The following is a 13,600-nucleotide window of genomic DNA, read 5'->3' on the forward strand; positions in this document are numbered from 1 at the left end:
TTTTTTTGCTTTTGCTTTTTTAATTTCAAGGAGTACAGGAATGGGAAGAGGAATATTTGCTGTGATACTACAAACCTTTCACTTCAAACTCTCTCCCTCCATTCTACTGGTCCTGGCAAGAAATCTTGTTTGGACATATAAATTCATATTCTCATGGCAGAACCTAAATTGTCAAAATCTCAGGCTCTTCACAACCAAGATAAAGGCTAAGGGCAGAGTTGTTCATTGGTCAAAATAAAAATGTTAAGAATCCAGCAGGTTTGGGTTCAAATCCTAGCCCCACTTCCAGTGTCTTCAATCTCTCTGACCCTGACCCCCACTTGTGCAGGAGGGGTCAAAGTGGCAACCCCCTGTGTAATCCCTTTAGACCTAGAAAATCTAGGAGCAGCTCTGCCCTTTTGTGAGTTTAGATACATCTTACACATATGTCTTGGGAATATGTATTATAAGTTGTGTAAAGGTGCTTTACTGTGATACTTTCATGGATGCATGTAATTTATACTCTTAGTATACTCTCTTAATCACCCTCTATCCTTTTCAAGCAGTACTTTGTGAATTTTACAAATCTATCGTATATTTTGCTGTTCACCCCTAGCACCCTTTCCTTTACTCCTCCCACCTCCCAGTGATTACCCCTGCAAGGTAGTCTCTCTTTTAGGTTCCTGTCCTACAATTATCATCATTATTATCATTTAAAGTCTAGACTGCAAGAACATGTGATACTTAACTTTTTGAGTTTGGCTTATCTCATTCAACATGATGAATTGCATCTATCTTCCTGCAAAGGACATAACTTTATTCTTTAATGCCGAATATTCTATTGTGTATATATACCTTTTCTTTATCCATTCATCAAATGTTAGGAAGGTAGGCTGATTCCTTAGCTTGGCTACTGTAAGTAATGTCATGATTTAACATGAGTGTGTGGTTATCTCCACTGTGTGCTGCTTTACACATAGCCTTCAGATATACACCCAAGCATGGTAGAGTATATTGATATGGTAGATCTAATTTAGTTTTTTGAGGACTCTCCCTATTGGTTTCCATAGTGATTGCATTGACTTAGATTCCCTCCAACAGTGTATAAAGGCTCTTTCTCTTGTACCCTCATCAGCATCCATTGTTTTCTTCAAGATTGCAATTCTATTGTCAAGATGATAGATGCTGCAATCTTTAAAGTACTTCAGGGATTTGTACAGGTGTTCTGAGACTTTGAGACCTGGTAGCCCAGGCCTAAGATATATATGTCTATCATTTTTCTATTGCTTTTAATACAACATTACCACCAGGTAGACAAATGAAACAGAAGCACTTCAAAAAAAGGGACAGAATTCCCAATGCCCCCATCCTACCACCTAGATGATTAGAATCTGAAATACACAAAATCTGAGCTTTAATGATTTGTACTACTCAGATCTCAAGATTTGCTTGTTACTATTTTAGAGTCCAATCTTACCCTGACACCGAGAACTAAGATTATAACCCTGCTTCCTGAATAGAAGGGAGATAGTACATAAAACGAATTATACGGAATTTCAGTAGCTTTGTTATTGTGTCTACATAAAACTCTTTAGTCTTCTGGAAGCCCATTCTCTGATAGAGAGCCAGGGCCCCATATTGAAACATTGAGGTCTCAAGGACAACTTCACTGCAGCCCTGGTCCCGGGCAAACTGGAGAACAGTCCTGACCAGAGCTTTAGCTATCCCCTTTCCCCGGTGCTCCAAGGCCACAGACATGCGAAACAGCTGTAACTGCTTCTTCCCCAAGGGAGGATCCTTGACAGGCAGGACACTCACCATGCCCACCACCTGCCCCTCACACTCAGCCACCCAGAAGCAGGAGTCACGGGAGCTCAGGTAGGACTTGGTGATGTCAGCCAGGTCTGTGCGGCAACACATGGCCACATACTGCTTCCAGGGGTATCCAGCAATGAACCATAGGAAAAGGAGCAGGGTGAAGATATACACAATGGCCAAGAGCCATAAGCCACAGAGCAGGAGTAGAGCAACAGGCCCCCCAAGTAAGAGCAGGAGGGTTTGAGGCATCATGAGCAAGTGGCGGAAGGTGGTGGGGATGTGCTCCTCCATGCCCCTGGAGAACAAGGCCAGGACCCGTTTGTGGTCGCTTTCCTGGTACTTGCGGATGTGATAAGGAGCCATGGGGAGACGTCTGTGGTGGAAATCCCAATGTCCAAAAGAGACTAGTAGATTTGTCTATATACCTTCCTGTAGCCCTGTAGAAGAGAGAAGAAGCCATGTGAATTCCCCTACACACACACACACACACACACACACACACACACAAGAGAGAAGAAGCCATGTGAATTCCCCTACACACACACACACACACACACACACACACACACACACACACACACACACACACACACACACACACACACACACACACACACACACACACACACACACACACACACACACACACACACACACACACACCTCCCAGCCTCCCAGGAACCATGGACAATCCATTGAAGGGTGTATCTTTCTATCTATTATCACTCAAAAGGAAATGTGACAGCACCACTGGGAGGTGTAAGATCAAAAACACCTCATTAGACTCTACTTCCTCTCTCCCGTTGTGTGATATCTGAGGTGTAACATTTAATATCTCTCAGCTTGTGCTAAAGTAACCCCTGCCTTTATGTTACACGAAACTCTGATATATATGGTCCCTTCCCCCTGAGCGCCTTAGTTTACTACAGACTGAACTCGTAGTACATTGAGATGGCACCCTCTGTCAAAACTGTCTTGGGTACCTGCAGTACATACACTGAAGAATCCTGTGTTCCCAACTAAAGTTCCAGCAAACCTCTTTCCACTTGATTGTAAAGATTTAGGTTGCAGGGGCTGGGAAGGTGGCTCAGTGATAGAGTGCTTGCCTTGCATGCATGAGGCCCTGGGTTTGCTTCCTCAGCACCACATAAGCAAAAAGAAAAAAGCCAGAAGTGGTGCTGTGGCTCAAGTGGTAGAGTGCTAGCCTTGAGCTGAGGAACAGCAGCCAGACCCAGAGTTTAGGCCCCCACAACCAGACCCCCTCTCCCCCCCACCAAAAAAAAGATTTAGGTTGCAGAGTAGCCAAAGGTCTAACTACCATAGCACACCAACCTTGAGATCCCACAAAGACGGTGGGACTCCAGACATCACTCATACCCTGCCTGACCATGTAGTCTTATTTATTCATCTGCTACCACAGAGCTGTGAGTGTTCTGGACAGCCTCAACCTCTAAATGGCATCTAGGAAAGACTGTCTAGGGCCTACCTCATGTTTGAGGAATAGACCTGAGTTGACAACTTGTTGGCTAGATCCTAAATAATCATCAAATTGAAGGTCAAGAACTGGGAAGGGCCAATTGAAACCCAAATCCATTTACCTTGAAATTTCCAGGAAATTAATTCTGTAAGGGTGCAGACCCAGGTCAGATCAGGAGTCCTCACTCTTGAAAGGCCAACCCTCCTCCTCTTCCATCTGTACAGTACAGGGATTTGAAGTCTTTCTTCATGCTTGGTAAGCCAGCATTCTAGCCTCTGAGCCATGCCTTCAGCCCTATTTTCTACTAGTCATTTTTGGGGTAGGGTGTTTTTTTCTGCCTTGAGATGGCTCACTTATACTAAGCTTCCTAGTAGCTAGGGTAACAGGCACAGAAACTTTTTTCTGCCTGGGCTGGCATCCAACCATGATCCCAATAATCTCAGCCTCCCAAGAATCTAGGATTACAGATGTGAGCTATGGGTGCCTGGCTCAGTCTGGTTTCTTAAGCACAACACTTAAGAGCCTAGGAACTGTGCTGCTCACCCTGGCCTCTTACCACAGGCAAAAGACCAGGTCCCCTGGATTCAAAAAGATCCTTCAAACAGACTGCCTCTACCCAAGCTGTATATGGACCTAGAAAAACTGATTCTAGCAGTCCAATATACTGTACGCTCTGCCCTCCTCTCCATCAGGTCCTCAGTTAGCAATGCTGCTGATCTACCTGTGGAGCTGCAGGTATCTTTTCTAGTCCCTGGCAGAGCTGACCTCCAGCTGACAGGCCTAGGAATCAGCAGATGTCACCCAGAGCTGTGTCATCACATTTGTCACAAGTGTTAGCTGAGGATGTCCCTTGTGAAGACAGGCTAAGAACCACAGAAAAGAGATCCCTTCTCTGTGACTCTTCACTGTGGAAGGGCTGCTCCCTTGCCAGATGACATCTACGTACACTAATTGTGCATGCTCACTGTGGCTAGGGGCTATGTGGGCACTGAGGAGGAAACGGATAACCAAAGATCTTATATTGCAGGAGCTCCTCAGGTGCTTGAGAGTTGGGGGATAGGTTGATACCCTTACAGCTATGACAAAGTGAAGAGGGGACAGATCCAAGGCCACAAGAAGAGTGACTAATGAAGCTTCCCAGAAAGATTGCTTGGGCCCAACTCTAGGAGACATTGGGCTCTGCAGGCAGTGAGAAAAACTTCCTAGGCCTAGGCCTGGGAAGAGAGGTATGGATAACAAGCAGGCAGGCCAGAGGCATGTTGTCTGGAGAATGATGACCAAAGGAAGAAGGAAGTGTGTATAGGTGACAGAGTCTGGCCTTCAGGGACCAGCTCCCTAGTTAAGTAAGTGGTATAGATTCTAGCAACACTGGAGGCCACAAGTATGCTTTTGGTTGGGAAGCTGTATGACTGGCACTTAAGATTGCCACTTGGGTGCCACATGTGCATATACTTTGATCTTATACAGCTGTCTATTACTTTTTATTATTCTCTCACTATACTCCCTTTATCTTTCTTGCAATACTTTAAATATAAAATATTTCAAGAGAAAATATGAATATAAAATACAGTGATTGTCATTATATATTTTCATACATGCATACAAAGTACTTTGATTATACTCTCCCTTGCCCCTTTACCCTCTTTTCCCAAACTAGAGAAATGAGGATTATGTTAACTTTTCATGAAACACTGACACTTGGCTACTAGGATTTGAAGTTACAAATCTTAAACTTCAAATTTCTTCCCTCCCTTGTACTAGCAAGAAATCCTATTTAGACATGAAATTTTATATTTTCAAGGCTCATTTTCAAGGCTAACATTTTTCCCTTGAAAACTTTTATATTTTCACTGCAGGCTCCCCATAACGAAGATAAAGCCAAGGGCAGAGTTGTCTATTGGACAAAATATGAATTTTAGCGTACAACAGATTGAAGTCCAAATCCTAGCCCACCTTCAATGTGTGTCACCTCTCTGACCTTGACCATCACTTGTGAAGGTAAAGTCAAAGTAGCACCTTTCACTTTCCATGTGCACAGCGGTCCTTCTATCCCCAGCAACAGCTCAACCCTAACTTTTCTTTCCTTCCCTTCCTCCTCCCCCCTCCCTCCCTTCCTTTCTTCCTTCCTCCCTTCCTTCCTTTCCTTCTCTTTCTCTTCTCTGCCTGCATTTTTTTTCTTTTCTTTCTTTCTTTCTTTCTTTCTTTCTTTCTTTCTTTCTTTCTTTCTTTCTTTCTTTCTTTCCCTCTCTCTCTCCCTCCCTCTTTTCTTTTCTGTTTCCTACATAAGTACCTAAAAAAAATTTGAATTATGACCCAAACTATACAAACTGAGAACTATAAATCCAGAAAAGGAGCAGTCACTACCATACAGGATCCCAGGAATATTCTAGCATATTTCAAGAGCTCAATATATGTTGACTGTGCAAGCTCTATGGAAGACTCGGGTAAGATTTGAAAGACTGATAGGATCTCATTGGAGGAGAATGTTTCAGAAGAAACTTCAGGCAGAGGGCTCCAAAAACTAGCTTTGGGGCCTGGCTGGCAAAAGTAAGGTAAGTAGTGGAAAGAAAGCTAGAAAGTAGATAGGGACTGAAATATGGCCAAGGACAAAAAAGGGAGAGGGAAGGAAGAAGGAAGGAAGGAAGGAAGGAAGGAAGGAAGGAAGGAAGGAAGGAAGGAAGGAAGGAAGGAAGGAAGGAAGGAAGGGAGGGAGGGCAGTGTAACTGCTTCCTGACATCTATGTTTACAAAAGATGAAGCCAACAGTGAACTTTACTTACTTGTTGAATTGGAATAGGGAGCAGGCAGCAGGGGCTACTCCACAGCAGCCAGGTATCAAGTACTCAATTTCTGAGCTGGGTGCCAACAGCAACAATGCCAATGTGTCTTCTTTCTGAACTGCATAGAGATTGTTTCTGTATGAGGACAATTTCATAAGAATGGAGCACCTGTTAGTATTTGTAGTTCCACTACTCCCTGTAATGTGCATTATTTACCTAATAAAAACACTGAGAGAGGACAACTGTCCACATTGAACCATCCATATTCCTGAGACAGCCAAGTGGCCATCTTCTATTCCTCAAACTATTCCTACATGAGTAATGGGTTCTCCAAACTTGTTTGTTTAAATCACCTAATAGTCTTTTTTCTCCTTCCAAATACACATGGTGTGTGTGTGTGTGTGTGTGTCTTTTTTCTCCTTCCAAATACACATGGTGTGTGTGTGTGTGTGTGTGTGTGTGTGCCAGCACTGGGGCTTGAACCCAAAGCCTGGGTGCTTTTTCACGTGGCTTTTTTGCTCAAGGCTGGCACTCTACCACTTGAGCCACACCTCTGCTTCAGGCTTTTCGGTGGTTAACTAGAGTTTGAGTCCCACAGATCTGTCTGCTAAGGCTGGCTTCGAACAGTGACACTTAGATCTGAGCTCCTGAGTTGTTGAGCCAGCTGCATGCGGCTAACATTTTCCCCCCAATATAGCTAAATATTACAAATACAGCAAAACTGCTAAACACACGCACACACACACACACACACACACACACACACACACACACACACACACCATCGCTTGGATGGGCGTGCCTAGGAGAAGGCGGGCGGTCAGGATCACAGGATCCCGGGTCCTCTGCTCTGTCAGCCTCGCTCTTTGCTTCTCGGGGTCACGGAAGAGACTGAAGCTGAGCACCCTGGTCTCGGCGGAGGGTGGGGAGGTGGGGTGCGGAGGCCGAGGCTCCGGGCCGGGCCCGGGTCGCGAAGCCGCGGCCCGCCTCGCTGCGGAAGCGGAGCAGAGCGGGGCGGTGGGAAGGCGGCACCTGCCTGCAGCTCCACTGCCCCACCCGCCCCAGGTCGCGGACACCCGCCCTGCCCAGCTCCAGGCCCACCTGGGTCAAGGATAAGGACGTGCGCAAACAAGGGAGAGTCCCCCACAGACAGCTCCTCAGCGTGCCCGGACACGTGGCTCCTCCTCCCGCCGTGCTCCTCCTCCACGTCCCCGCCAGCCACGCCCACTCCTGGACACGCCCACCGTCCTGGTCACGCCCCCCGAGGCCGCGTATGTCTGTACCCTCTTCTCAATAACCGGAAGTAGTGGGCCCGAGGAAGGACCATCTGGTGACCGCAGAGTAATAGCCTGCAAGCCCTATGGCCCTTCTAGCCATCCCTAAAACCTCCTGCCGTTTGCTCGATTGGTCTCAACTCTTTAGTTGTCAAAGGGGCTTCAGTTCCTCAAGTCAGATTTTGAGTACACTGCATCTTGATCAGTCTTACTCCTTCCATCGTTCTCCCCCACCTTTCCCCAGCACCATCCATACCTTCAAGTCATGGCTCAATTTCTAAGTCAGCTTGTGGAGCTTTCCAATCTGGGATGCCTCTGTCTTCACTTCCTGACCCACAAGACCCACCACAAAGCACACACATATGTCCCACTGTCCAGCTTTGGGCGTCTCTGCTAAAACCTCCAGCCTCACTGCAAGCATGGATTTGGTCCAAGAAGATGAGTGAGAATTTCTTCTTTATTGTTGCAGTGTGGCCAGACCTGTGAGTCTCAAGGATCAGGGAACCCCTCTTTCTTCCTGGAGAGACTGCAGGTTGCCTGCAATAGGAGCAATCGTCCAGTGTGAATACTTTTGTCCTGTTATTAGTCTAGGAACATAAGAAGCTTTGTACTCTGCGTTTAAAAGGTATCTAGGCAACAGAGCAACTACTGTGAGGATCATGCTTTAAAGAAGAAAGGTCTAAGTCCCAGTGGTGACTAGAATACAAGCAGGATAAAGAGCTTTCTCCCTGCTCACAAACTGATTTTCTAGTCAGTTATTCATACCTCACCAGAAAACTCCAGTGGCTGAAATTAAAGCAATGTGTTTGAAAGACGTGTGGAGGTGGGGGCTGGGTGCTCTAGGCCAAACGAACAGCATGTTCCCTCCAGCAAAACTGCTGAAAGGGAGAAATGACTTTGCATTAAGAGTACTGGGGATGGAGCAGGGGCAGGCTGAGTGTCCTGGAGCAAAGGTCCTAATCCCTGTGGAAGCCTCTATCAGGGAGGGGTTGGGGCTTTATAAGGCATTGTTGGGTGCCCAAGATTTACCAGCACCCTACTATCACAGTGTATCCATCCTGGCCCCTCTGCTCCTCTCATCTAGGCCCTAGCAGCAATCTACACATGTGTTCTGCATGAGTGACCCCTTGTGGACTGAGAACTGCTCCTAGAAGCACTGGGCATGCTAGAAGTGGAGAGCTGGTAGCCCCAAAGCCAGGGAAAGGTTACATGGCTACACAGTACCTGTTTCTAAGACCCATCATTGAATATGGAGCAATTCTGGAGTTCTGAAGCCTCAGAAGTTCAACATGAACAGTGGTGGGTTGGGGATTTGGAAACAGGTATGTGGATGGTTGAGTTCTCACAGAAGCATAGAGCCTACACTAAAGGAGGGCCATACACTATAAAAGACTGGTAAGGTGACTTCTAGTTGAAGTATCCCAACTTCCTGGGGCAGTTGGGACTCAAACCCACAATCAGCAAAAGGAGTTACCAACACTCAGTCAACAGGGCTAGGAAACTTTATGAGCACTATCAAGACAGTGAAGACCAGCCCTGACCTCAAACAACCCAGGGATGGTAAAGGCAAAAACCACAGAGGCCACTTGCAGGTTGTCAGTGGTAATTTCGCAGTCAGCAAGAAAGCAAGTTTCAGAAGCAAAGCTAGCCGTTAATAATAATAAATGGCAATTACAATTTCAATAATCAATCAACAGAGTTCTCGTCCTTGATCTTCCCTTTGTTCCCAGTTTTGAGTTTAACTGATATTAACCAGAACACAATCTAAATTCTCCTAGTTTTCATCTATTATCAAATCTCAGTAACCCAGTGTTTAACCCCTGATTTACTCAAGCCTTTTTCTTTGGGGTTATTTCTTTTAATGACTAACCTAGTGGTTTTATTCTAAAAGGAGATCCTACCTTACAAGTTTGGCCTTATTAATAAAAGATAACTGCAAACAATCAAGTTCTATGTTTTAGTATAATTGCTGAGCAAGCATAATCACACACACACACAAAAACCATACATGGGGACATTGGTGGTTAGCCTTGCAGACTGCCAGCCCTATTTTTACTTGCTTTGCTATTCTCAGTAAATGTCAAGCTGCAGATTTTTCCCCCTTTCTGAAGTTTGCACTTACTAAGGTCCTGGGATTTAATTATCCCAGTTAAATTTCCTCCTTCCTTAGTCTAATTAATATTCTATTTGTTTAATTTAACCATCCTAACACTAGTAAGGTCAGCTATGAGCAGATGCAATTAGGCTGAGGAGAGGACCTCTCAGTACTGCCTGAGCAGCATCATAAGGTACTGGCTGAGGGGCTCCTGGACTTCTTTCAGTGTGTGTGTGTGTGTGTGTGTGTGTGTGTGTGTGTGTGTGTGTGTGTGTGTGCACACGCACACGTACCTACTATTGGTGTTTGAACTCAAGGAATCTCACTTGCTAGACAAGTGCTCTACCATTTGAGACAAACCTTCATCCCTTTTTACTTTTTTTTTTTTTTGGGCCTGGGGATGGCCTTGTACTTTGATTCTTTTGCTACCACCTTCTGAGGAGCTTTGATTATAGAGGTGCACCACCATGCCCAGCTTGTTTCTTGAGAAAAAGACGAACTAATTTTTGGTCTCAAATGACACCACCAAACCATGATCCTACATTTAAATAGGTGTGATTACAGTATCACCACACCTGATCCCTGGAGTGTTCTGATCAGTGGGAGATAAGCACGGGGATAGGAGGACCTCTTTGGGTATTCCTGAGTTAGAGATAAATAGCTGGAAAGGGGCACCAGGAAAGCAAACAGCAACACAGACCCACATTCCAACTTACTCTGTATAGAGGCTTCCAGGATGACACCGGACAGCCTGAGACACTTATACATTCTGGAGATGCTGAGCATTTGGAGAATGCAACTGGCTATGTCCCAGTGGTGGCAGGTCTTAGAGAACTCAGCCATCCCATGTCCCATTCCTGGACCCACAGGATTGCTTCACATGATTGGCCTTCCCTTGGTTATGACAGTCACACGACTGGGCCTAGCCAGGGTCCAATACACTTATGCTCGCTATAAAGGCAACTCTCATACTGTCTCCTCAATGACAAAAGACTAGAGTACATAGAACATTCCTCTGCTCTTTGCTCTGTAACTCTGAACATCTTGTGCTACAGAGAGACAATAGTTCATCTCCAAATCTAGGGTATTTTACACACAACCCAGACAGAGGCTTGGAAAAGGCTTTGCTCTTTGCTGTTTTTGCTCTTGGTGTTGGGCAAAGTACCTTGAGTTCTTCCTCAGTTGACAGTCTGGAACAAGATGAAACCCTGTGGCCCTGGCAATTCAGCTAATCCTGTGCATAGTTGTTGAGAGACCATAGAACTGCCAACCAAGTCCGGAAAAACTCCTATCACACAGTCTCACAAGCTGTGTACATTAGTTTTTTTGTTGTTGTTGTTTTTTGTCTGTTACCGCCTGGGCGGTGTCCCTGAGCTTTTCAGCTCAAGGCTAGCACTTGCTTGAGCCACAGCGCCACTTCCAGTTTTTTTTTTCTGAGTGGTTTATTGGAGATGAGTCTCACAGACTTTTCCTACCCAGGCTGGCTTTGAACCATACCAGATCTCAGCCTCCTGAATAGCTATTATTACAAGCATGAGCCATCAGTGCTGGGCCTTTTAAACACTTTTTATTGACATTTAAAATGTGATGTACAGAGGGATTAGAGTTATGTAAGTCAGATAAAGAGTACATTTCTTCTTCTTCTTTTTTTTTTTGTCAGTTGTGGGGCTTGAACTCTGGGCCTGAGCACTGTCAGCTCAAGGCAAGCACTCTGTCACTTGAGCTATAGCGCCACTTCTGGGTTTCTGGTGGTTTACTGGAGATAAGAGTTTCACGGAGTTTCCTGCCCGGGCTGGCTTTGAACTGCGATCCTCAGATCTCAGCCTCCTGAGTAGCTAGGATTACAGGCGTAAGCCACCAGCACCTGGCTAAGAGTACATTTCTTTTCGGACACTGTCACTGCTTCCTTCACTCTCTCTCAGTGTTTCCCTCCCATCCCCACGCACAAGTTCTATAGTTCATTTTCAGCCTAGTGTCTAGTAGGTAACACTGTTGCATTTGTTTACCCTGTCTCCCTCCATTTCTGTAAGCATGACCTCCATCTCAGGTTCTCAGCCTCTCTCACAAAACCAGTTGATCTGGCCAGGCTTAACTGCAGTTGTCCTTCAGCCCTGGCTCCTCCCACTTTACTTCCCAGAGCCCTGATTTACCCCTATTTCCCAGCTGCATCAGGGAGTGAGCCTAACTTGTAATTGTTACAATCAGAAAACCCCACCCCAGCTGGTGTTGTCTTTATCACTCAGCTGCACACACACAGGAGACTTCCCATCTTCCCTCCCCTAGCCTCCATGAATATAAATTTGACCCTGAACAAAGTACAGGCACCATTTTTCTTTCTCTCATGGGAGAGGTGGCCTTGTCAACCTCTGCTGGCAGTAAACTGCTTCTCCATACATAGGTATGTCCATGTGGTTTTCTGGGAGGGGGCTTATATTGGTGCTGTGACTCAGATCTCAAGCTCCCCCCCACCCACCCCAGTGACTTTACTCTTCCCCTCTTGGGAATCTGAGCTGTCCCAGGGAGCCCCCTGCTGGGTCCAAGCCCACTCAGATAACTGCCAAGGTGAATTTCTCCTAACGGAGTGCCACTTCCTGTGTTCAACATCAGCTAATCTACCCTGCTTCAGTGGTGCGTGACAATCTGGGGCTCCAAATTCACAGGATAAAAGCTTGGTAACAAGTCATCTCCCTCCCCCTCCACACACACTGCCCCAGGAGGCCTAGGCCACTAGGCTGGGGATTTAACAATTGTGTGGTGAACCCTTTTGTTGTTTCCCTTAAGTTCTATGGACCCAGCAACTGTGGGTGACCACCCCTCTTGCTGCTTGCTCCCTCCATTAGTTGACTGGAGATCCCCAAGGATGCTGTGGAGTCTCTAGCATCTAAAATTCCTCAAAATTCTCCTCTAGGCTGTCTTCTGTCTAACTTGGAGACACTACTTAAAACCTCATAAGCTCATATGGTTGTACAATCAAATCTGGCCCCAATATTCACTGGACAATGAGTCCACATAACCCCTTCATAGGACACTGGACTCCAGTATTTTATGGGACCTGTATATAGAGGCACTCAGGCAAGTAAAAAGGCCATTTATTTATTTATTTTTCTTGGTCATGGGACTGGAACTCTGGGCTCCGGTGCTATTCCTCAGCTCTTCAGCTCAAGGCGAGCGCTCTACCACTTGAGCCACAGCACCACTTCGGGTTTTCTAGTGGTTTATTGGAGATAAGAGTCTCACGGACTTTCCTGCCTGGACTGGCTTTGAACCATGATCCTCAGATCTCAGCCTCCTGAGTAACTAGGATTACAGATTACAGGCGTGAGCCACTGGTGTCCGGCTAAAAAGGCCATTTATATACAATCTCTCTCTCTCTCTCCCTCTCTCCCTCCCTCTCTCTCCCTCTCTCCCTCTCTCTCTCTCTCTCTCTCTCTCTCTCTCTCTCTCTCTCTCTCTCTCTCTCTCTCTCTCTCTCTCTCTCTCTCTCTCCTTGCTGTACACAGTTGGTTCAGATTCTCTAAAACTGTCTGCTTCAAACTCTTTCAAATTCTCTCTCCTTGTGCCTGCCTTCCTGCCTGCCTGTGACACCCTTCAGCTGACACAAGATGGCGGTGGAAATAAGGCTCCAAAGAGCAGCTCAGTCTGTCTCTCATTCCCCCCCCTCTCTCTCTCTCTTTCTGTCTTGCTCTGTGCTTCTCAAGGTTAGCAATCCTGGCCTGAAATTCTCTCAGATAACATTGCTCCTCACTCACTCTAGATCAAACCTTTCCTATTCTTTCTTCAGATACTGGATATTAACACTTGCCTAAAAGGGACAAAGGCCACATGGTTTTTTTTGTTGTTGGTGGTGGTTGTGGGGCCTGAACTCTGGGCCTAGGCGCTGTCCCTCAGCTCTTCAGCTCAAGGCTAGCACTCTTCCACTTAAGCCACAGTGCTACTTCTGGCTTTTTCTGCTTATGTGGTGCTGAGGACTTGAACCCAGGGCCTCATGCGTGCAAGGCAAACATTCTACCACTGAGCCACCTTCCCAGCCCACATGGTGGGTTTTTCTACAACCCTCACTTAACACCAAATTTACTCCTCTAGATATTCAAAGGTTACTTCATATACTAATATGTCTTATTATCAAAAATTGATTTAAAGGTTTTCTGTTCTTATTATCAATATACATAAACATGGAG

General features: G+C 45.9%; 1 protein-coding gene across 6 annotated transcripts; it reads right to left on the reverse strand.

Annotated features, from left to right (window-relative positions):
• Positions 1-7,893, reverse strand: LOC138804639 (N-acetyltransferase 8-like). 6 transcript variants are annotated; one of them, XM_069988988.1, is made up of 4 exons: positions 7,584-7,893; positions 6,054-6,188; positions 3,396-3,490; positions 1-2,234 (listed from the first exon to the last, which is right to left on the reverse strand). In XM_069988988.1, the coding sequence occupies exon 4, from the start codon at positions 2,158-2,160 to the stop codon at positions 1,477-1,479; it is 684 nt and encodes a 227-aa protein (XP_069845089.1). In that variant the 5' UTR covers positions 2,161-2,234; positions 3,396-3,490; positions 6,054-6,188; positions 7,584-7,893; the 3' UTR covers positions 1-1,476. The 6 variants fall into 6 exon arrangements, with proteins under 6 accessions (XP_069845089.1, XP_069845086.1, XP_069845090.1 ...); XM_069988985.1 differs by lacking the exon at positions 7,584-7,893 and adding an exon at positions 7,155-7,257; XM_069988989.1 differs by lacking the exon at positions 7,584-7,893 and adding an exon at positions 7,155-7,247 and having other exon boundaries at positions 6,054-6,171.
• Between the last annotated feature and the right edge of the window lie 5,707 nt (positions 7,894-13,600).

The sequence above is a fragment of the Dipodomys merriami genome, unplaced genomic scaffold (genome assembly GCF_024711535.1).
Source record: "Dipodomys merriami isolate MVZ:Mamm:240054 unplaced genomic scaffold, mDipMer1.0.p SCAF_37, whole genome shotgun sequence".
NCBI classification, from domain to species: domain Eukaryota; kingdom Metazoa; phylum Chordata; class Mammalia; order Rodentia; family Heteromyidae; genus Dipodomys; species Dipodomys merriami.

What these genes read in the sequence shown, in the direction of transcription:
- LOC138804639 (XM_069988988.1), bottom strand. Translation starts at nt 2,160, where the DNA reads ATGGCTCCTTATCACATCCGCAAGTACCAGGAAAGCGACCACAAACGG.